We start from the raw sequence: 25,327 nt of genomic DNA, 5'->3' as shown, positions 1-25,327 counted from the left end.
CCCTAATTGCCCTGAAAACAAGTGCTGTTCTTGAACTAGTGCTGTCTTGTGCAGGTACTTTCAATGTATTAGTAGTAAAGAGGTTCCATGATTTAGTCCCAGTAGGTTCATGTAAGGAAATACGAATGCACTTCCAGGTAAGTTCTGTATTTGACTCAGAATAAACCTTGCAGATGATTGTGTGATCTCTGTTCTTGCTACTCTTGTCTTTGCAGTTTGCAGACTTTGTGAAGCTCCTGCTAGTCGTGTTTCCCTGAGTTTAAAATTGAAATAATTGCAAAATGTTACTGAGTCCATTTAAAACAAAAATGAGAAAGGAACATCCACATGCTGCTGTGTGTATCATGAAACACATTTGTCCCTCCCCCTCATCCTCTGCTTTCCACAGGCAATGCTCTCTACATGACTGTCTTGTCCACTTGTTCCTCCCCACTGATTTCCCCCCAGCACTTTAAGTTCAAGTTGAAGTTTATTGTCATCTGACTGTACATGTATACAACCAAACAAAACAATTTTCCTCTAGACCATGGAGCTCCCACAAAACACATATCGGAGACAGCACATAAAACAAAATATGACCATAAATGCTAATAAAATATAATTCAAAATGCATATAGTGTGCAGCACAAGAAAACAGTAAACAGCTGACGGTCCTAGTGACGAGACCTCGGTGGTGGCAGGGTATTCATTAGTCTCACAGCCTGAGGGAAGAAGCTGTTAACCAGTCTGGCTGTCCTAGTCCTGATGCTCCTGTACCTCCTTCCTGATAGTAGTGGGTCAGAAAGATTGTGGGATGGGTGGTGGGGATCCAGAACAATGCTTCTGGCCCTTGATCTACAGCGCTCCTAGTAAATGTCACAAATGAGGGGAGGGAGACCCTGGAGATCCTCTCGGTAGTATTTGCGATCCTGTTTTCCTGATAGTAGAAATCACTTTTCACTCTCTGCAAGCAGAACATCTACCCCCTCACCACCATCCAGGGCGGTCCTTCCAGGTGAGGAAGCACTTCATTTGCAAGCCTTTCTGGGTCATCTATCGTATCCGATGCTTTTGGTGCAACCATCTCTGAACATGTGAGACCTCGTGTAGAGTGGGTGATTGCTTCATCAAGCACCTTCACTCCATCGTCTACAATAGGTGGGCTGTCCCAGAAGCCACTCATTTTAACTTTACTTTCCATTCCTATTGCGATATGTTGGTCCACAGCCTTCTCTACTGCCAAAATGAGGCCATTCTTAGGTTGGAGGAGCAACACCTCATATTCCGTCTGGGCAATCTCCAACATGAAGGCATGGGCAGCAATTTCTCCAAGTTCAGCTAATTTCTCCACCCACTTTTCCATCCCCCATTCTTTTTTCCCTCTTACCACTACTCTTCTCTTCACCTGCACATCAACTCCTTCTGGTGCCCCGCCTCCTTCCCTTCTCGCATTGTCTGCTGTCCTCTTCTATCAGATTCATTCATCTTCAGCCCTTTTACCTCTTCAACCTATCACCTTTATTCATTTATTTATATTTTGAGATAAACACCTCCCAGCTTCTCACTCATCCCCCTCTCCCATCCACCCACCCACTTTTCCCCTGCCTGATTTTACCTATTATTTGCCAGTTTGTACTCCTTCCCATCTTCTCATCTTATTCTGGTTTCATTCCCTTCCTTTCCAGTCCTGATGAAGGGCCTTGGCCTGAAACACTGACTCTTTATTCCCCTCCAGAGATACCTCAACTGCTGAGTTCCTCCAGAAGTATTTTCCCTGGATTTCCAACATCTGCACAATCCCTTGTGCTTATGATCTAAATAGTTTCTTATGGATCCTCTCAAAGCCAATGATTAATGCCTGATTATGCTCAATGTTAAATTTAAAAACTGACAATTTTTATTCAGGAGTTCATTCAAAAAATAGAAGTTTCAAAGTAAGCAAAAAGCTAAACATTAAAATCATCTATTAATACAGGAATATCATGTAACTATGTTTGAAGTATACCATTGTATTATAAAAAACATAAATGATCATTTAGGCATCAAAATTCCAGATGAAAAAGTGAACTCTCTTCACTCTATCTGGCGGTCAAGATAGTGTCAGCAAATGATTCCTTGGGTGATATCTTTCAGATAGCAAATCTTTCCAATAATTTCACTTTTTCTACACCTTCTGCTTGTTCTTTTTGTCTTGTTTGTGTTACGGAAACTGTTGGAACCTGTGACAGACAGTTTGAATCTGGATGGAAAGATCCATCGCCGTGCTCTGTCCGGAGAGCTGCCTCGTTGAGATTAGAGATGGGGGGGGGGGGTGCAAAAGGTTCGAGAACACAAGCTGTCTCCATCTTGAAGCGCAGAGGAAGATGGAAACATCGAGGTGAATACAGATGGGTCAGTGATGGCTCCCAACAGAGATGGTCAGCAGCTGTATTCGTGCATTCGACCCTGAATCAGCGCGTTTGGCCCCAACTCAGTGCATTCGACCCGGTTCGGTGGCAATTGGACCCAGGTCTGCGCTCGCTCTGTACGGAAGGACTGAATTCGTGCAGCTGCTCTCCTCGTATGCAAGCAAAAAGGCGTTTCCCATATTCTGATATTGATGTGGTTATTGGACAGTACTTTATATTGGTTTTCTTCAGTTTTTCAGTGTTTCCTTTCTTGTGAACAATTGGTGGGTGAGTGATCTGTTAATTTTTTGTGCGTTGGTGGGGTTGGGGCTTTGGTGCTACTGTTGCTGTTCTTTTCTGTGAATGAGGGGATCAGGTTTGTTATGTGTAGGGGGTCACTGTGTAGACTGTTATTGGGGCTGTTTTTTTGCTGCAGGCGAGGGTGGACTTTGGGGTCCGTGAGTGAGGGGATCGGGTTTGTTATGTGTAGGGGTCACTGTGTGGACTGTTTTTGTGGCTGTTTTTTGCTGCAGGTGAGGGTGGAATTTGGGGTCTGCGAGCCTCGTTTCTTTTTATGCTGGTTGGGGGGGAGGGAAGTTGATTTCTTTCATCAACACTCAGTCTTTCTGTATTTAATGGCTATTTGGAGTAGACAGGTATCAGAGTTGTATTACACATGCACTCTTTGACAATAAAATGAGCCTTTTGAACATTTTGAACCTTTTCAGAGGAGCATTTCCATGATTCCTGGGCGATATTTTTCCCATGTTAGCCAGTTTTGATTATTGCTCAGTGCCAGCTAATTTATCAATAAGCTAAAAACTGTTTTCAGCTCAGGTCTCAGAAAAACTTATCCGGCAATATTGGAAATAACAAAGAACAGAAAAAAGAAAGTCTAATTGTCATTGTTATAAGTAGATCTGAGAGTGAATTCTCTGAACATATTTGCTAACAGTCTTGATACTTGACTTAACATTATTATAACAGATAAAGATCCATAGTTAGAGGAGTAGGCGCGAGATTTTAAAATCCAACAAAAGGCAACTAAAAAGCTATAAGAAGGGAAAAGATGAAATATGAGGGCAAACTAGCCAATAATATAAAGCAGGATACCAAAAATTTTTTCAGTTATATAAAAAGAGTAAAAGAGAGGCGTGTGGGCACGTGGCTAAGTGCTTAAGGCATTTGACTAGCGAACTGATGGTCGTGAGTTCGAGCCCCAGCAGAGGCAGCGTGTTGTGTCCTTGAGCAAGGTATTTAACCACACAGTGCTCTGCGACGACACTGGTGCCAAGCTATATCGGCCCTTGCCCTTCCCTTAGACAACATCGGTGGAGAGGGGAGACTTGCAGCATGGGCAACTGCCACTCTCCCATACAACCTTGCCCAGGCCCCTGCGCCCTGGAGAGTGAAGACTTTCAAGGCGCAGATCCATGGTCTTGCTAGACTACGGATGCCTTAAAAAAAAAAAAAAAAAAAAAGGGAGGTAAGAGTTGATATTGGACCACTGGAAAATGATGCTGGTGAGGGAATTATAAGACCATAAGATATAGGAGCAGAAGTAGGCCATTTGGCCTATTGAGTGCTCTGCCATTCAATTATGGGCTGATCCAATTCTTCCAGTCATCCCTCTCCCCTGCTTTCACCCTATATCCTTTGATACCCTGGCTAATCAAGAACCTATCTATCTCTGCCTTAAATACACCCAACGACTTGGCCTCCACAGCTGCTCGTGGCAATAAATTCCACAGATTTACCACCCTCTGACTAAAGTAATTTCTCCACATCTCAGTTCTAAAAGGACATCCTTCAATCCTGAAGTCGGGCCCTCTTGTCCTGGAATCCCCTACCATGGGAAATAACCTTGCCATATCTAATCTGTTCAGGCCTTTTAACATTCTAATGTTTCTATGAAATCCCCCCGCATTCTCCTGAACTCCAGGGAATACAGCCCAAGAGCTGCCCGATGTTCCTCATACGGTAACCCTTTCATTCCTGGAATCATTCTATTGAATCTTCTCTGAAACCTCTCCAATGTCAGTATATCCTTTCTAAAATAAGGAGCCCAAAACTGCACACAATATTCCAAGTATAGACTCACGAGTGCCTTATAGAGCTTCAACATCACATCCCTGCTCTTATATTCTATACCTCTAGAGATGAATGCCAACATTGCATTTGCTTTCTTCATAACCGACTCAACCTGGAAGTTTAGGGTATCTTGCACAAGGACTCCCAAATCCCTTTGCACCTCTGCAGTTTGAATTCTGCCCCCATCTAAATAATAGTCTGCCCATTTATTTCTTCCACCAAGGTGCATGACCGTACACTTTCCAGCATTGTATTTCATTTGCCCATTCCCCTAAACTATCCAGCTCTCTCTGCAGGCTCTCTGTTTCCTCAATGTTACCCGTTCCTCCACCTATCTTTGTATTATTGGCAAATGTAGCCACATATCCATTAATACCATAGTCCAAATCATTGACATACTTCGTAGAAAGCAGCGGTCCCAACACCGACCCCTGTGGAAATCCACTGCTAACTGGCAGCCAGCCAGAATAGGATCCCTTTAGTCCCACTTTTCTGCCAACCGGCCAATGCTCCACCCACACTAATAACCTCCCTGTAATTCCATGGGCTCTTATCTTGCTAAGCAGCCTCCTGTGTGGCACCTTGTCAAAGGCCTTCTGAAAATCCAAGTACACCACATCCACTGCATCTCCTTTCTCTACCCTGCATGCAGTTTCCTCAAAGAATTGCAATAGGTTTGTCAGGCAGGATTTTCCTTTCAGGAAACCACGCTGGCTTTGGCCTATCTTGTCATGTGCCTCCAGGTACTCCGTAATCTCATCCCTGACAATCGATTCCAACAATTTTCCAGCCACTGATGTCAAGCTAACAGGTCTATAGTTTCCTTTCTGCTGCCTCCCACCCTTCTTAAATAGTGGAGTAACATTTTTAATTTTCCAGTCATCCGTTACAATGCCAGTATCTATCGATTCTTGAAAGATCATCGTTAATGCCTTCGCCATCTCTTCAGCCACTCATTCAAGACCTGAGGGTGCATTCCAACAGGTCCAGGAGATAGGAGACAAAGAAATGGCAGATGAAATTAATGGATACTTTGCATCTGTCTTCACTGTGGAATACACTAGCAGTGTTGCAGAGGTCTGTGAGTGTCAGGGAGCAGGAGTGAGTGCCATTGCTATTACAAAGGGAAAAGTGTTAGGCAGACTCAAAGGTCCTAAAGTGGATAAATCATCTGGACCAGATGGACTACACCCCAGAGTCCTGAGAGAGGTTGCTGAAGAGATAATGGATGCAATGGTTATGTTCTTTCAAGAATCACTTGATGCTGGCATGGTCCTGGAGGAATGGAAGATTGAAACTGTCGCTCCACTCTTTAAGAAGGGAGGAAGGCAAAAGTTGGCCTAACCTCAGTGGTTGGGAAATTGTTGGAGTCTATTATTAAGGATGAGGTTTCGGGGCACTAGGAGACTAATGATAAAATAAGTCAAAGTCAGCATGGTTTCTGTAAAGGGAAATCTTGTCTGACAGACCTGTTAGGGTTCTTCGAGGAAGTAACAAGCAGGGTGGACAGAGGAGAGGCAGTGGATGTCATTTACTTGGATTTTCAGAAGACATTTGATAAGGTGCCGCACATGAGGCTGCTTAACAAGATAAAATCCTGTGGTGTCGCAGGAAGGATACTGGCATGGATAGAGGAATGGCTGACTGGCAGGAGGCAGTGAGTGGGAATAAAAGGGGCCTTTTCTGGTTGGCTGCCAGTGACTAGTGGTGTTCCTCAGGGGTCGGTATTGGGACTGCTACTTTGCACATTGTTTTTCAATCATTTGGATAATGGAATTGATGGCTGTGTGGCAAAGTTTATGGATGATACAAAGATTGCTGAAGGGGTAGGTAGTGCTGAGGAAGCAAGCAATTGCAGCAGGACTTTGACAGATTGGGAGAATGGACAAAAAATTGGCAGATGGAATACAGTGTTGGAAAATATATGATAATGCATTTTGATAAAAGGAACAATAGTGCAGACTATTATCTAAATGGGAAGAAGTTTCAAACATCAGATGTGCAGAGAGACTTAGGAGTCCTTGTGCAAGCCTCCCAGGAGGTTAACTTACAGTTTGAGTGTGTAGTAAAGAAGGCAAAAGCAATGCTGGCATTTATTTCAGGGGGAATAGAAGATAAAAGCAAGGAGATAAAGCTGAGCATTTGTAAGACACTCGTCAGGCCACACTTGGAGTATTGTCAACAGTTTTGGGCTCCATATCTCAGAAAGGATATGTTGTCATTGGTTCAGGGGAGGTTCATGAAGCTGATTCCGGGAATGCAAGGTTTAACACATGAGAAGCGTTTGGCAGCTTCACTGTACTCACTGGAACTTAGAAGAATGCAGGGGGATCCCATTGAAACCTACAGAATGTTGAAAGGACTAGATAGGGTGGATGTGAAGAGGATGTTTCCTATGGTGAGGGTATCCAGAACTAGAGGGCACAGCCTCAAAATAGAGGGGCAACCTTTTAGAATGGAAGTAAGGAGGAATTTTTTTAGCCAGAGAATGGTAAATCTGTAGAATGCTGTGCCACAGATTATGGTGGAAGTCAAATCCATGGGTATATTTAAGGCAGAAGTTGATCGTTTCCTGATCGGTCAGGGCAATTAAAAAATCATAAGGAACGAAAAGATGAAATATCAAGTTAACTAGCCAAGAGCATCAAAGAGGATACCAAAAGTTTTTTTTCCAGATATATAAAGAATAAGAGAGAGTCAAGAGAAGATTTTGGACCACTGGAAGATGGACTGGGGAGGTAGTATTGGGGATCAAAGAAATGGCGGACAAAATGAATAAGTTTTTTGGATCAGGCTTCTCCGTGGAAGTTGGAAGTCCTAGAGTGTCAAAGGAAATGAGTGCAGTTGCTATCACTAGGGAGCAGGTGCTTGGGAAGCTGAAAGGTCTGGAGGTAGATAAGTCACCTGGATCAGATGGTCTACACCCGATGGTTTTGAAAGAGGTCACTGTAGAGATTGTGGAGAAGAAGAAGAAGAAGAATAGCCCGTAACTTGACAATGGAGTTATTGGGGCACCGTCATGAAGGTGTTTCCGTGGCAAGCTATTCTTGCTTTTATGAGGCCGAGTTGCTAGCTCGATGTCCAACCGGACTTGGATTCGAACTCGGGAACCTTCGCTCCGGAGTCCGGCGCTGAGATTATTGCACCACTAAGCAGGACTAGATTGTGGAAGCAATTGTAATAACCCTTCAGGAGTCATGAGATTTTGGCAGAGTTCCAGAAGACTGCAAAACTGTACATGTCACTCCACCCTTCAAGAAGGCTGGGAGGCAGAAGAAAGGAAGTCATAGACCTGTCAGCCTGACCTCAGTGGTTGGAAAAAGATGTTGGAGGTACATGAAAAAACAGGCCAAAGTCTGTTTCCTTAGGGGAAAATCTTGCCTGACAATGCATCAGAATTTTTTAAGGAAATAACAAGCAGGATTCTTGATTAGTCTGGGCATGAAATCAGGAGAATGAGGTTGAGAGGGAAATAGATCAACAACCTTCAAATGGCAGAGCAGACACGATGGACAGAATAGCTTAATTCTGCTCTAATATCTTATGGTGTCATGGTTATGGTCTAAAATAATAATTTGTAAATCCTTGTGTAGCCCCCGTAATTATTCACGCTTAGCCAGTGTAGTGCATTGCATCATAAAGTACGTCACTTTCATAATGTGCTCATGGTAGAAATTGATAGATGTTTTTGGCGGTCACTAAGACAGCAAAGAGCGCAAAGATGCAGTGAAATTTGGCAGTCAGTAAAACTCTTGACGATAAACTTTATAACTTGCCCCCTAAGAAGGCTACATTTTTGATGTAATCTGCCAGCTCTTAAGACCCTGAGAGGGCTGCATCCTGAGCATGGACATTTACTCAGCTGTGTCTGGAGATGTGACTGTCTCCAATTTGAGGTGCTGCTGATTTTCCAGAGGCTTGGAAAGTGAAGCTGTTTAATTCGACTGTGTGCAGTGATTTGCCCATCTGCCGCCCCTACCCCAATGCGATTTGAGATTTTCAATTTGGTTTGAACAAAGGAAAACGAGTATGTGCAACAAATTTGACTCTATTGTATATTTTTTTTCTCTTTGCATTTCCTAGTTACTGAAGAGATTATGTTGTCACTGAAGAACATTTTAAAGTTTGCTCATCCTTGATTCACGTCCATTTGTAATGTTCTGACTCAAAGGCTGTTAAAATGAGAGCAGTTTGTGTTAAATCTTTATGTTCAAAGAGCATCTAGAGTCACAGTCCTGGAATACTGCAGCACCAAAGCAAGTCCTTTGGTTCATCTAGTCCATCCGAACTATTAATTTGCCTGGTCCCATCGACCAGCACCTGGACCATAGCCCTTTATACCTCTTCCATCCATGTACATATCCAAATTTCTCTTAAACTTTTCTACTACAAAACCTACTATTTAGAAGAAACCTGGAAGGTTAAAGTGAAACAAATTTAAAATGTGTCATATAAAAGGTGTTTTCACATTAATTTAACGAACAGATGCCCTCTTTATGGTTTGCTTCCCTCATGATTTTAAATAGACCATTTGAAATTCAGTTGGATCAGCTGTATGTCTACAACTGTTAACTCATCTTTTAAAAATGAGGGCTGGAAAAAAAAAGAGATTAACTGTGCCTGGTGTGCTGATGTTACCTGCTATCCTCGGGGCTAGGCAACTAACTGAATAGTAATCACGGATGACCTTTCATATAACTTCAATTATGCACAATGACAGGCTCAAATTAGCAATGGTTTACTTAGCCTGGTGGAGATATCAGGTGTTTGCACTTTATTCAGTTTGATAAAAGAGAGAACTCATGATCAAGCAACAGATGGTGGATGTAAATCAACCTTTTAGTGGAGTATTAGAAATCTGGTGTGAGGTATGCACAGTAACAGGAAGTCAGTACCTAACAGAAGTGTGTACAGTTGTACCTTTTTATCACCAGTGGAGCAAACAATTTGATGTTGTTGAGAAGAACTGAGGATATTGGAAATTTGAAGCTAAAACAAAGATCAGCTGGTGGAGTTATTTGCAGACAATCTGCTTCAATGTAAGGCTTACAGCTGTTTTCAGAAGGTGACCATCATCCTGGTACCCAAGAAAAAACAATGTAACGTCCCTTATTGACTACCACCTGTTGGCTCTGACATCCACTATCATGAAGTATTTTGAGAGGCTGGTCATAGCAGATATTAACTTCAACCTCCCAGACAGCCTCAATCCACTGCAATTAACAGTACCAAAACAGGTCTATTCCAGATGTTGTCTCTCTGGGTCTAGACTCCTCTTTGGAGCATCTGAACAGTAAAGACACCTACATTAGACTATTATTTATTGCCTAGAACTCTGCCTTTAATACTACAATTCCAAGCAAGCTCATCCCCAAACTCAAAGACTTGGGACACAACACCTTCCTTTGAAGCTGGATCTTCTCCCTCAAAAATCAGCAAAAAAAGAAAAAAAAAACAGCGAGCTGGTTATTGACTTCAGGAAGGCAGGCAGTGCACAGGTTTCAGTCTACATCAATGGTGCTGAGCATTGAGAGCTTAAAGTCCTTTGGGGGGAATATTACTGTGCTACCCCAACCACATTGATGCCATAGCCAAGGCCGCTCATCAGCGCCTCTATTTCCTCAGGACGCTGAAGAAATATGGCATGTCTACTTTGAGGCTCACCAAATTTTATCAGTCCACCGTAGAAACCATCCAATCCAGCTGCAGCACCGTTTGGTATGGCAACTGCTCTGCCTATGACTGCGAGAAACTGCAGACTTGTAGACATAGCCCAGCATATCATGGGAACTAGCCTCCTCTCCATGGACTCTGTTTACTCTTCCCACTGCCTAAGTCATGGGTTCCGAATTTTTTTTATGACATGGATCCCTACCATTAACCGAGGGGTCTGTGAATCCCAGATTGGGAACTCCTGGCCCAAGTAAAACAGCCAGTGTAACCAAATACTTCATGCACCCCAGATGTTCTCTCTTCTCCTCACCCTCCTTCCAATGGGTAAATGAATCAAAAGCCTGAAAGCATACCAGGAGCCTCAACAACAGCTATTAAAATTCTATTGAATAGCCCAGGTACATAAAGATGTACTCCTAACTTCACAATGTATTTAATAACTTGCACCTTATTGTTTATCTACACTGCCCATTCTCTGTAACTATAACACTTTAGATTAGATTAGATTCAATTTACTGTCATTGTGCCGGGTACAGATACAAAGCCAATGAAATGCATTTAGCATCTCACCAGAAATGCAAAGAATAGCGTTATTTACAAAATAACTGCGAATAAAAAGTAAGTGCTACAGCACACAAATATAAAAGTACTGAGACAGTCCGATATGGGTGCAATACTGCTTAGTGCTGTGATGTGAGGTTCAGCAGGGTCACAGCCTCAGGGAAGAAGCTCTTCCTGTGCCTGCTGGTGCGGGAGCGGAGACTCCTGTAGCACCTACCGGATGGGAGGAGAGTAAAAAGTCCATGGTTAGGGTGAGATGCATCCTTGATAATGCTTTTCGCCCTGCCCAGGCAGCGTTTATGGTAGATGTTCTCAATGGTGGGCAATTGGGTGCTGATAATCCGCTGGGCAGTTTTCACCACGCGCTGGAGTGCTTTGCGGTCCGATACGGGACAATTGCCATACTGCATTGAGATGTAGTTAATGAGTATGCTCTCAAAGGTACAGCGGTAAAAGTCTGTCAGTACCCTGGGACAGAGGTGAGCTTTCTTGATGCTCCACAGGAAATAAAGGTGCTGTTGCACCTTTTTGATCAGGATGGAGGAGTTCAGGGACCAGGTGAGATCCTTGGAAATGTGGACACCAAGGAATTTGAAGCTTGATACATGCTCCACTACAGATCATTGATGTAGATGGGGACATGAGCGTGGCTCCTAGCATGCCTGAAGTCCACAATGGTCTCCTTGGTCTTCTGGCTATTAAGGGCCAGGTTGTTTTCGGCACACCACGCTGCCAGGTGCTGGACCTCGTCCCTGTAAACCGTCTCGTCATCCCCTCTGATCAGGCCAACTACCGTGGTGTCGTCTGTGAACTTGATTATGGAGCTAGAATCATGTACAAGAACACAGACACTCCTCACAGTTATTCCTCACCGTTATTTTACCTTATACTAACACAATGCTGTTGTAATGAATTTATCTGTATGAATGGTATGCAAGACAAAATTTTCACTATATTTATGTACATATGACAATATTAAAATATTTACTACTTTACTAAACATTTAGCAGATTAGGGAACATTCAGGGGAGAGGAAAAACAGAGTTAACATTTCAAATCAGAACTTATCTAAATTTGTTCCTGTTACTCATTAAAGTTGAAACCTATTTTAGATTTTTCTGCCATCATGGGTAAAGACTGCGCGTAAGGTCTGCAGGCTCCTACTCTAAGCCACTTTTCAGGCTATGTGTTTAATATAAATTCAAATTACTTTCAGAAAATGTTGAGGATTTTCTGAAGTACTAAAGAAATGCTGCCCTAAACTTAGTTGTAAAAAAAATGAGTTATTATCATACCATGAGAAAAATCTGCAGTTTTTAATGTTTCTGGGGCAAGCCAATTTTTGTGGGTATTTTGAGCTGTTTCCTCCTAATACCTGTAAATTACTTTCCTCCTGTTCCTTTTAAATCTTCTTTTCCTCTAGTCTCACATTATAGACATATGCAGTGCTTTGATCTTATTTCTCAGGTAGCTCTTTGGATTGAAAGTGACTTGTTCTCATCCCAGTTATAACCATATAAAAATTACAGCACGGAAACAGGCCATCTTGGCCCTTCTAGTCCGTGCCAAACACTTACTCTCACCTAGTCCCACTGACCTGCACTCATCCCATAACGCTCCATTCCTTTCCTGTCCATATAGCTATCCAATTTAACTTTAAATGACAACATCGAACCTGCCTCAACTACTTCTGCTGGAAGCTCGTTCCACATAGCTACCACTCTCTGAGTAAAGAAGTTCCCCCTCATGTTACCCCTAAACTTTTGCCCTTTAACTCTCAACTCATGTCCTCCTGTTTGAATCTCCCCCATTCTCAATGGAAAAAGCCTATCCATGTCAACTCTATCTATCCGCCCCCTCATAATTTTAAATGCCTCTATCAAGTCCCCCCTCAACCTTCTACGCTCCAAAGAATAAAGACCCAACTTGTTCAACCTTTCTCTGTAACTTAGGAGATGAAACCCAGGTAACATTCTAGTAAATCTTCTCTGTACACTCTCAATTTTGTTGACATCTTTCCTATAATTCGGTGACCAGAACTGTACACAGTACTCCAAATTTGGCCTTACCAATGCCTTGTACAATTTCAACATTACATCCCAACTCCTATACTCAGTGCTCTGATTTATAAAGGCCAGCATATCAAAAGCTTTCTTCACCACCCTATCCACATGAGATTCCACCTTCAGGGAACTATGCACCATTATTCCTAGATCCCTCTGTTCTACTGCATTATTCAATGCCCTACTATTTACCATGTACGTCCTATTTTGATTAGTCCTACCAAAATGTTGGTGCTGAGGTGATTAATGGGACCAATATGGGAAGCATTGATTCTGTCACATGTGGGGTGAAATGTATTTTATGGGGTGGACTGGCAGGTAATTAGTGAGATCCTTTCTCCACTTATATTGGGCTTCTCTGTGCTCCTGACAAATGGGGACCAGGTTCTTAATGTCAGTTGGAACACCTATTCTTCACTTTGAACATTCATGGGCCAGCATTTCCAAGATTGGGATTCTGAATCTCTTCAAGGAGGCTTTGAGAACATCTCTTTGCCTGCCTTCTTCCCACCCCCTGGCAGAGTGTTGAATGGAGTATCTGTTTAGAAGTTTGTTGGAAATGCTGTGGCTTACTCGATGGAGTGTAATCAGGGTCCTACTGTTGGGGAGGTTGTTTGTTTTGGATGCTGGCATTAAAACATCGAACATAGACCAGTACAGCACAGTACAGGCCATTCGGCCCATGGTGTTGTGCTGACCTTTTATCCTACTGCAAGATAAATTGAACCCTTCCCTCCCACATAGCACTCAATTTGTCTTTCATCCATGAGCCTGTCTTAAGAGTTCCTCATATATCTGCGTCTACCAACACCCCCAGTGATGTGTTTCAGGTACTTATTACTCTCTGTGTTAATAAAAAAAACTTACCTCTGACATCCCCCTGATAGTTTCTGCTGTTCACTTTAATTTTCTGTCTTCTCATATTAGCCATTGTTACCCGGGAAAAAGGTACTGGCTGTCCACTCTATCGTTGTCCCGGATCAATTTATGCACTTCTATCAAATCTTCTATCATCTTCTTTTTCTCTAGCTCACCCACCCTTTCTTCATGAGACATGTTCTCTAATCCAGGCAGTATGCTGGTTAGCTTCTTCCATACCCTCTCTGAAACATCCACACCCTTCCTATAAATAGGCAACCAGAAATGAACACAATACTCCAGGTGTGGTCTAATCGGGGTTTTATAGAACTGCAATATTACCTCATGGTGTTTGAAGTCAGTCCTGAAACTATTGAAGGCCAGCACACCATATGTCTCCTTAACCACCCTATCAACCAGCGTGGCAACTTTGAGGGATCTGAGAATGTGGACCCCAAGACCTCTCTGTTCCTACACGGGTAGGAATCCTGCCATTAACCTTGTACCCTGCTTTCAAGTTTGGCCTTCCAAAGCCAATCACTTCACACTGTTCTGGCTTGAACCGTATCTGCCACTTGTCAAACCTGCTCTGCAATCCTGTCAATGACCCATTGTAACCTATGACAACCTTTTACACCACCAACCTTCATGAAACCTGCAAACTTGCTAACCTACCTATCCACTTCCTCATCAAGGTCATATGTAAAAAAACACACAGATCAGGGTTCGCAGAACAGATCCCTGCACAACACTACCAGGCACAGATTTCCAGACAGAATACAATCCATCTACTACCACCCTTTGCCTTCTGTGAGTAATAAACTTTGCTGTGTGGATTTGAGTTTTCATGGATCCCATGTCTCCTGACTTTATGAATGAGCATACCATGGGGAAACTTGATGAATGCCTATCTAATACCCAGATGCTGTACCTAACATTCACCACTCTGCCATCATCAATTTGTTTCATCACTTCCTCTTTAAAAAAAAAAAAAAAAAAAAATAAAAAAAAAAATAAATCAGTCAGGCTCATGAGATGCAATCTGCCCCTCACAGAGCCAGGCTGACTATCCCTATTGCTTCTCCAAATGCTCGTAAATCCTCTCTCTAAGAATCTGCTCCAACAGTTTGCCCACCGCAAAGGTAAGACTCACTGGTCCACAATTCCCAGGATTATCTCTGTTACCTTTCTTGAACAGAGGAATAATATTTGCCACTCTCTAATCCTCTAGTACTACTCCTGTGACAAGGAGGATGTGAAGATCGTTGCCAATGGCACCACAATCTCTATCCTCACTTCCCATAGTATCTGGTGTATATCCCGTCTGACCATGAGTTTTACCTGTCCTAAAGTTTTTCAAAAGTTCCAACACATCCTTTTTCTTAACCTTGACGTTTCTCAGCACACTGTGCCGACTTCACATTTGGCAAGGTCCCTTTCAATGGTAAATACTGAAGCAATGTATTTATTGGGGACCTTCCATACCTTCTCCAACTGCAGGTACATACTTTTTCTTTTATTCCTGATTGGTTCTAGTATTCATGATCTGTCCTACCCTCACTTCATTAGCTGAAAGTGAACTTGGAAGAGTCTGTGGAGACGATATTGTTGGTATAACTCCAGCTCTTTGAAGTGCCCATTGTCAGAAGCATACAGAAGAACAGCGATGATTGCAGCCCAGTACAGATGGGCTATCTCTGTTAAGCATTGTACACTACCTTTGCTCAAGAAATTGATCAAATTTGACAGTTGGGGAATTCTAATTCATGTCACTAAATGCATTAGTAGTTTAAAGAAAAAGTTATGAAACCATCAACTCATGTAACCCACGTTGTTCATAAATCATCTGTGAGGAAGGAGGTTTTCTGGCTTTATCATGATTGGTGTACTCATGACGTAGACCCACCAATATGATTGACTTTAATCTCTCTCCTCAGCTCAGGCAATGAGGGATGAAGACAGGGTTGATACCCACATCTTGTGAATGAATAAATACAACAAACACAAAAAAAGTGAAATATTGAGAAAGACCAGTGGATTGGAACTGATTAGAGTGCTTTTATAAAGAGCCCTCACAGATGTCTCTGTAGCTGTATTGTATTGGACTGAAGGTGGAGCAGCCAGATAGAGACACGTTGTTTTCTTTCCTTGGTGTTATCTCCATTGGGTTTTGTATGTCTACTGGTCACTATCTGGGCCATTTTCACTGGAATGGACAACAAATTTTTTTGGAAATGTTGCTTCCTCTGAATTTTTTTTGTTTATTATAGACCACTTGAAGCTGAGCACAAATGTGATTTCAGACTATTTGTATCACCTAGGGATTTGGAGAAACAAAATATTCACTTTTATTGAATATAATGTGTTTAATTGCATAATGGTGCTGATGCTTTGCAATCGTTCAACTAAGCTAAAAATGTTTCGTTGAAGATTTTCATTTGTTCGCAGTAGCTGAGGCTCCTCTGTTTAGTGTCCAACAATAATCAGCCAGCACTGATGGATTCTAGTTGCCCTGACACTGTTTCACCATAATCACGATGTCCTGGTGAAACCTTTCAACATGCTCATCAAGATTTGCAGGGAAAAAATCTAAATAAGAATGCAGAAAATGAATCTTTAGTGACATGTTGCACTTCGTGGTTTTGTATACTTGATTCAGGTTGTCAACTAGCTGCATGTAATTTGGTGCTGTTTGGTTGCAAAGAAAATTTTCAACAGGATTCTAAGGTTTTGACTTCATTTTTTACCAATAGAGCCATGCCATATCTTCTGCCTACCTGCCTGTCCTTTCGATACATTTTAGTATCCTTTCAGCAATGACTCAGTGATGCCCAAAATGTCATACCTGCCAATTTCCAGATGCACAAGATCAGCTACATTATTTCATATACAGTGTGCATTCCAATATCACAGCTTCAGTCCTGTGCACTGCAGTTCATTTCACTGACTTTTGCTCTGTCATCTGCCCGTCCTTCCTGACAGTCTCACTAAGCACTGTCTCTGCTTGTATACCAACTGCCCTATCACTCCGTTTCTCATCCTCCTGCCAATTTAGTTAAATCCTTCCCAACAGTTTAAGCCAATCCACCCTCGAGGATACTGGTCCCCCTCAGGTTCATAAGAGATTCCAATGGTCCAGAAATCTGAAACACTGGCCTTGCTCCATTTCCTCAATCACACATTCATTTGCCAAATCGTACTATCCTTACCTTCACTGCCGCGTGGCACAGGCAGCAATCCAGAGACTGCTATCCTGGTGGTCTTGCTTTTCAGCTTTCTACCTGGATCCCGAAATTCACTCTTTAGAACCTCCTCCCTTTTCCTACCTATGTCATTGGTGGCAATATGTACCAGGGTTTCTGGCTGCTCACCTTCGCTTTAGAATGTTGTGGACCTGATCTGAGATGCCCTTGACCCTGGCACCTGAGAGGAATTGTACTATAGGGGTGACTATCACATCCACAGAATCTCCTGTCTGTTCCTCTGACTATGGAATCTCCTATTACTACTGCGGTCCTCTTCTCCCCCCACACCCCCTTCCCTTCTGAGCTGCAGCACCAGAAGCCGACTGCTACGACTTCTCCCTCGTAGGTCATCCAACCCCACAGTGTCCAAAGCGGTATACTTATGATTGAGGGGAATGGCCACAGGAGTACTCTGCACTGGCTGCCCATTTCCTTTCCCTCTCCTGACAGTCACCCAGATACCTGCCTCCTGCAACTTGGGGGTGACCACCGCCCTGTAGCTCCTATCTGTCACCTTCTCAGTTTCCTGTAGGAGCCGAAGGTCACTAAGCCGCAGCTTCAATTCCCTAACACGTTCTCTGAGGAGCTGGAACTCGGTGCACCTGGTGCAGATGTGGTTATCTGGGATGCTGGAAGTCTCCCAGAATTCCAACATCGCATACAAAGAACACAACACAGCCCCTTGAGCCATCCTCACTGCAGTAAATATGTACTAACAGAGGAAGAGTGAAGAAGAAGAAATTTACCAGGTACTTATCTTGCCCAAGCCTGAGGAGCCGAAGCCTGTCCACTCCAACACTGGTCCACTCACACAATGGGCGCTCCACTTGTCCCTGCCTTATTTTTATTTGCCCTTGCTATTGAAACACAATTTGATTGGGCTGCTGGAAAAAGCTGAATGCCTGTGAACACTCCTTTTTCAAATCTCACCCACAGATCTCCCTTTTGAAATCTCACTCACGGACCTGTGAGTAACCTCCTCTCTCATTCCTGGTTCGACTAGGCTGCCAGAAAAACTGCGAAAGCCCATGATTGCTCCTTTTCTGAATCTCACTCACAGGCCTATGAGTAGCCTCCCCTCCCATTCCTGGCTCAACTGGGCTGCTGGAAAAGTCATGGATGAAGCAAAATATTTTGTCCTGAGACTTTGGATCTCTCTTCCTTAAAGTATGGGGGAAGTGGTGTCTTTGAGTATTTAAGAGAGTGGTAGGTAGACTCTTGATGACTATGGTATTAAAAAGTTATGATGGATAAAAAGGAATAAAGTAATGAGAAGGAAATTAGACCAGCCCTAGTGTAACTAGGGTGGATGCCTGAGGAATAAAGGGGTTAAATCTGCTTCTAATTTGTCTGCCTGTATGTCCATATAGTTGAAAGTAATGGAGAAAATTTGTTATCTCTTCCCATGCGTTTACACTGCCCGAGACAGGCAAAGACAAATGTAATGTTAGGGAAATTTCAAACTATGTTTCAACCTTGACCCACGGCAATTTGCCTGCTGCAGAAACATGTCCATGGTAGACACTTTCAACTGGTACTACACTCATCTCAGAAGCATCTGGATAGTAAAGGCACAGAGATTAGACTGTTGTATATTGATTACACCTCAGTTTTCTACATTATAATTCCAACCAGACTCATCTCCAACTTCTAGACTTAGGAATGAGTACCCCACAAACACAAGACTTCCGAAGATACTGGAAATCCCGAATAACACACATAAAATGTTGGAGGAACTCAGCAGGACAGGCAGCATCTGTGGAAATGAATAAACAGTCATCGTTTCAGGCTGAAATCCTTCATCAGGACTGGAAAGGAAGGGGGAAGAAGCCAGAATAAGAAGGTGGGGGTAGCATAAGAAGTACGATAAACATCACCAATAGTATGTCCTGGTCCAATTACAAAGACAACGTGATCAGGAATCTCAGCAGCACCTCTACATCCTCAGGAGGCTAAAGAAATTTGACATGCTCCCTTTGAATTTCACTAACATTAATTGATGCACCGCAGAAAGCATCTTATCCAGATGCATTATGGCTTGTTATGGCAACTAAAAACCACAAAAAAACCTGTAGAGTGCTTTGGACACATCTCAGCACATCACAGAAACCAGCATCCCCTCTATGGACACTGTCTGCACTTCTCACTGCCTCTGTAAAGCATCAAACAATTCTCTCTCCTCCCTCTCATCGAATAGAAGATATAAAAGTCTTCCAGCGCACATCACCATGCTCAAGGGCAGCTCCTGTCCCACTATTATAAGACCATTGAACAGTAAGATGGACTCTTGGCCTCATAATCTACCTGGTTATGATCTTGCTTCTTATTGTTTGCTTGCAATGCACTTTCTCTGTTAGTGCAACACTTTATTCTGCATTCTGATTTGTTTTCCCTTGTACTGCCTCATGTACTGTCGTAATGAAATAATCAGCCTGCAGAACAAAGTTTTACACTGTACCTCACTACATGTGACAATAATTAACCAATTTACCCATTTCTCTTAGAAACAGACCTGCTCAGATTCCACTTTAGAAGATGTGAATAGATTATTCTACTGGGCTAGTCTAGATCCCTCTCAGTTTAATGTGCAGCAGGAAGAGATGGCTTTTGAAAGCTTCATGGCTATGATGACCTTGGGGTGTGGGTGCTGAAAATATATCAACATATTACCTTCCATTCATTCAGTCTGAGTCAGAGATCTTAAACTCAATCAGAATGTCAGTAAACCAATCCACATGTCAGTCCATGGCCTCCTCTACTGCCACAATGTGGCCACCCTCAGGTTGGAGGAGCAACACCTTATATTCCGTCTGGGTAGCCTCCAACCTGATGGCATGAACATTGATTTCTCAAACTTTCGGTAATTGTCCCCCGCCATCCCCCATCCATCTCCTTCACTATTCCCCATTCCCTTTTCCCTCTCTCACCTTATCTCCTGACCTGCCCATTACCGCCCTCTGGTACTCCTCCTTCCTTTTCTTCCAAGGCCTTCTGTCCTCTCCTATCAGATTCCCCCTTCTCCAGCTCTGTATCTCTTTCACCAATCAACTTCCCAGCTCTTTACTTCACCCCTCCCCCTCTCCCGGTTTCACCTATCACCTACCACCTTGTACTTCTTCCCCTCCCCCCACCTTATTGGTCTGACTTCTCATCTTTTTTTCCCCCAGTCCTGATGAAGGGTCTCAGCCTGAAACAACGACTGTTTACTCTTTTCTGTAGATGCTGTCTGGCCTGAGGATTTCCTCCAGCATTTTGGGTGTGTTGCTTGGATTTCCAGAATCTGCAGATTTTCTGGTCTCTTTGACTCAATCAGTATGTTACCCAATCACCAGCAAGGCTAGGGAGAAGAGCTTCTGTTACACCTGACCTCCCAGGGTAATCCAGAGGATGCAAAATGCACCATCTAGGTTAAGTTCAAAACTGAAATATGTTTATTAAAGAAACAAAATGAGAATGCATAACAGTGGTTGTGCAGATTTATCTGTCAAATGAAATTAAGTGTTGGTGTTATTGTTAATTACTGACAGACAAGTAAACAACACAGTTCCTCTCCAGATGTCATTCTGTGATTGAAATTTGGAAATATCTCTATTTATCATTCCATACACTATAACCTAGATTTGAAGTGGCTGAATCTCTGAAGTGTCATATTTCAAAACTAAAGGTTAATAGAGAAACGATTTAACATTTCAACCAGCAAAAACTAGCAAGAGTCTGTGGGAAGTACGGCAGTGAAATATTACATCAGCAATTGTAAAAGAATGACTCCAATGATACAAAATAGTAATTAATAAGATGTCACTTAATTTTAAAGCCATTGTGATTTTTCTCTTGTACAAGGAAGCATTTTAAAGTCTCAACCGTTTTCTCCAATGTTTAAAAGAAATGTAAAGTTCAATTTATCTATTCTGTTGTTACATACAATTCCCCATTTTGATCACTGCACTATCATACTAAAGACCATGCTACAAAGACCATATTTTGTTTGCCCACAGCACATTGTAATGCAATGAGTACATATGCCATGTTTGAGGAGTTTAGAGATGGACAAAACAATGCCTTACAATTTGTCATATTTGACATTTACTAGTAGGATACTTTAATCATTCAAACAATTATTTATTTAATAGTAATATTATTAAATGCCAAAGTCGAACTCAACTTTTATTTTTATATATCTTTCCACAGATATTTCTGACTTCATGTGATCTGCGTGTGCTGCACTATACATTTTAAGAGTTGTTCAAGGCTCAGCTGAACACAATGCCAGGATTGTTAAACCAGTCGACATGGACACCTCTCCCTTTAAATGCATCCAGTATCAGAGCCTGCACGAATGGTTTCTCCCTCAGGATATCCACGAGCCTCACCTATACCAACCCAGAAAATGTACCGGTAGAAGGTAAGCTACTGAATATCTAATGAAAATGCAACCTTAAATACAAAATTCAAAGTTTATTTGGCATTAAGGAACACAAGAGTATATATAATACCAGAGACAAGAGTATGGCTGGTTTGTTTGTTATAATTTGACTGGAGTCAATCAAATCAGTGTAAGTGATAGCATTGTTTTAAATACCAGTAACATTCAATGTAAACTCTCTTTTCACATCTTACACTCGTTAAGAAATATCATACTGGAAGCTGTCTAGCTCCTACGGGGGGCACCCCAGCTAAAATTAATTACCTTTGACAGTCTGCAAAACATGGTAAAACTCAACAAATTAAACTCTTGTATCAGTATATTCGATTGACACACTTCAAAAACTTTTGAATGTTACTCTTTTCAATGTATAAGAAACTGCTATATACCAACTCAAACAGTAAATAGTTGGCTCTGAAGCCATTTTCATTCATTTAAAATCATGGTAGGCTAGTTAATCAAATCAAAATGTTTATTTTTTTGTGATAAATGAAATTTTATCAGCATTAATCAAGGGCTAAATTAGAAACCATAGAAAAACTACAGCACAGTAACAGGCCTTTTGCCCCTTCTTGGCTGTGCTGAACCATTTTCTGCCCAGTCCCACTGACCTGCACACAGACCATATCCCTCCATACACCTCCCATCCATGTATCTGTCCAATTTATTACTGCTCTTGAATATAGAAAAACAACTCATATAGCAAAATCTCTCTTTTATATTGCATTAAAGGAAGATTAGCTGGTTGCATTGGTTCATGGCACTATGCATATTTGTTGTTATGCAAATGAGTTTCAGAGAAACGAGAGAATTCTTGTCCTGAAAACACTTCTCAATACGAATACCCTGGTATTTATAACTGAGTGTGCAAACATAGAGGGGTATGGGACTGATGATGAAAATCCAGCAAATTACAAAGTTCTGACGAATGTTTCAGTCAGGGAAATGTATTTTTCTACTTCTAGTCTCTTAAGAGTGAATTAACTGATTATCTATCTATACTTAGTGGCCACTTTATTAGGTACCTAATAAAGTTGCCATTGAGTTTGTGTTTGTGGTCTTCAGCTTCTATAGGTCATCCACTTCGAGGTTCGATGTGTGGTGATGTGCTTCTGCATACTACAGATGAAAATATATGGTTATTTGAGTTACTGTTGCCTTCACATCAGCTTGTGCAGTCTGAAGTTTCTTATTAACAAGGCATTTTCGCCCACAGAACTGCCACCCACTGAACTTTTTTTGTATTTCTCGCACCATTCTCTTTAAACTCTGGAGACTGTTATGCGCAAAAATCCCAGGAGATCAGCAGTTTCTGAAATACTCAAACCACCGCGTCTCGTACCAACAGTCATTCCATGGTCAAAGTTACTTAGGTCACATTTCTTCCCCTTTCTGATGTTTGGTTCGAACTACGAGGGGTGATTGATAAGTTTGTGGACTAAGGTAGAAGGAGTCAATTTTAGAAAACCTAGCACATTTATTTTTCGACATAGTCCCCTCCTACATTTACACACTTAGTCCAGCGGTTGTGGAGCATACGGATCCCTTCTTTGTAGAAGTGGGCCACAGCAGGGGTGATTGATAAGTTTGTGGCTTAAGGTAGAAAGAGATGAGTTATTAACTTCAAACTTTCTGCATTATCACTCAAAGAGTTGAACTGCACGTGCATGTAACGAGAGGCTCTTGGACCTCCAGGTAGTCCACAGCAGGGACGATTGATAAGTTTGTGTCCTAAGGTAGAAGGAGATGAATTATACAGTTCTCGTTACATGCGTGTGCAGTTCAACTCTTTGAGTGAAAATGCAGAAAGTTTGAAATTAATAACTCATCTCCTTCTACCTTAGGCCCCAAACTTATCAATCATCCCTGCTGTGGACCATTTCTGGAGGTCCAAGACGCTGACTTCTACAAAGATGGGATCCGTATGCTCCATGACCGCTGGACTAAGTGTGTAAATGTAGGAAAAATAAATGTGCTAGATTTTCTAAAATTGACTCCTTCTACCTTAGGCCACAAACTTATCAATCACCCCTCGTACAACTGAGCCTCTCTATGTTGTCTGTGTGCATGTTTTTATGCATTGAGTTGCTGCAGCATGATTGGCTGATTAGATATTTGTATTAACAAACAGGTGTGCAGGTGCACCCAATAAAGTGGCCACTGTGTGTATTTTGCTCTTCGGAGCAAGAAAAATCCATTCTCCTGTTGTCATGCTCCCGAGTTTTGCTTAAATGAACATAGGGCAAAGTATTATTGAGATATCTGTTGACAAGAATTAGCAAAACATGCTTTGCATATTGAATTAATAAACAAATAGAGATAGTAATTCCATCATTAATAAACCAATGCAGCTGGGCAGGGATTACATTATTCATTTCTTTTCTATCTGTGACTTTTAGTTCTCATGTCCCTCAGAATGCACCAGAATTTGACTCAGAACTTAATGATTCACCATGACTACCTAATAGAGTTGATTGCAAATCCTGATGCTTGCGTTGGCATGGTTAAATGTCACTGCCACAGGTAATGCCCTCCTTCACATGCTCTGCTATTATAGTCCTTGCAGATGGAAGCACTTGGAAATCACTGATTTTGCTTGTAATTCAGGCTCTCCTGTCTGTGAAAGTTCTTTGATCTGATTGGATGAACAACTTACCAATCAGACCTATTGTAGGACACATTAAGGGAACTAAGCTGCACCAGAGGCTGGAAAGTGTAAGTCCACAAAGCAGAACTTCTGAAGGTTTTTTCTGGCGGTATTCTTTATGTAGTCACCACTGACTGTTTATGCTTTGTTGTTACTCAAAGCTTATACTTTATCAGTTAATTTTAATAGCATACTGGTGCAATTCTGCACTGCCATCGTAGAGTGCACCCTCACATCAGCCATTACTGTCTGGTTTGGTACAGCATCATCTCACTATGTACAAAAAAGCGTAGTGAATTGCAAGTCAGAAAAAGTCACGGGCTGGACTCTGCCATGACTGCAGGACTTGTATGTGTCCAGGACAAAGGAGCAGGCAGGAAAAATCATTACAGACATGACCCACCCTGAAATCTCGCTTTTCCAAAATCTTCCTTCTGGAAAGCTTCTACAGGGCTATTAAAACAAAATCAAAACTTCACACCATTTCAAAAGTTTCTTCCCCCAGACAATTAACCTGATTAATCATTCCAGTTACACTCCCCACCCATTCTATTACCCTCCATTACTGCACGTTAAACAGTTTAAGCCACTTTTATAATGCTGTTTAAAGTGAAAATACATGTTGGTATTTATGTATTTATTCTATATCTGTACTTCAATCTCTAACTTTATTCTGTATAATTCTATATTCTTTAAAATTATTGAACGTTGTTGTTTTTGTTGCATGTCATGCCCTGACCACAGCAAATTCATGTAAATGTATATGGCAAATAAAGATAATCCTTAATTCTTAAGATCTATCTGAAAATATTGCTTTTACTGTATCAAGTAAAATTACAGTGCCTATAAAAAGTATTCACCACCCCCCCCAAAAGTTTTCATGTTTTATTGTTTTACAACATTGAATCATAGTGGATTCAATTTAGTCTTTTTTGGCACTGATCAACAGAAAAAGACTCTTTTGTGATAAAGTGAAAATAGTTCTCTACAAAGTGGTCTAAATTAATTACAAATAAAAAAAATAATTGATTGCATAATTACTCACCTCCTTCAAGTCAGTATTTAATAGATGCACCTTTGGCAACAATTCAGCCTTGAGTCTGTGTGGAAAGGTCTGTATCAACTTTGCACATCTAGACACTGCAATTGTTCCCCATCCTTCTTTACAAAATTACTCAAGCTCTGTCAGATTGCATGGGGATTGTGAGTGAACAGCCCTTTTCAAGTCCACCCTCAAATTCTCAATTAGATTGAAGTCTGGACTCTGACATGTCCACACCAGGACTTTAACTTTGTTGCTTTAGAATCATTCCTATGTAGCTTTAGCTTTATGCTTGAGGTCACTGTCTTGCTGGAAAACAAATCTTCTCCCAAGTCGCAGTTCTCTTGCAGACTGCATC

At 41.8% G+C, this 25,327-nt stretch overlaps 1 protein-coding gene across 8 annotated transcripts in view; it reads left to right on the top strand.

Annotated features, from left to right (window-relative positions):
• The window catches only part of vwa5b2 (von Willebrand factor A domain containing 5B2), a 171,446-nt gene that overhangs the window by 46,570 nt on the left and 99,549 nt on the right, over positions 1–25,327 (top strand). For 7 of the 8 annotated variants that reach the window (XM_072255145.1, XM_072255143.1, XM_072255138.1 and 4 more), the window contains one exon: positions 21,046–21,259. In XM_072255145.1, coding sequence (XP_072111246.1) covers positions 21,121–21,259 — 139 coding nt within the window. In that variant the 5' untranslated portion in view covers positions 21,046–21,120. Of the gene's footprint in view, positions 1–18,640; positions 18,701–21,045; positions 21,260–25,327 lie in introns of those variants that run through there. The other variant, XM_072255141.1, reaches the window with a different exon arrangement.

This window comes from Mobula birostris, chromosome 4 (assembly GCF_030028105.1).
Source record: "Mobula birostris isolate sMobBir1 chromosome 4, sMobBir1.hap1, whole genome shotgun sequence".
Lineage (NCBI taxonomy): Eukaryota > Metazoa > Chordata > Chondrichthyes > Myliobatiformes > Myliobatidae > Mobula > Mobula birostris.
This window is presented reverse-complemented; position numbering and strand designations above follow the sequence as displayed.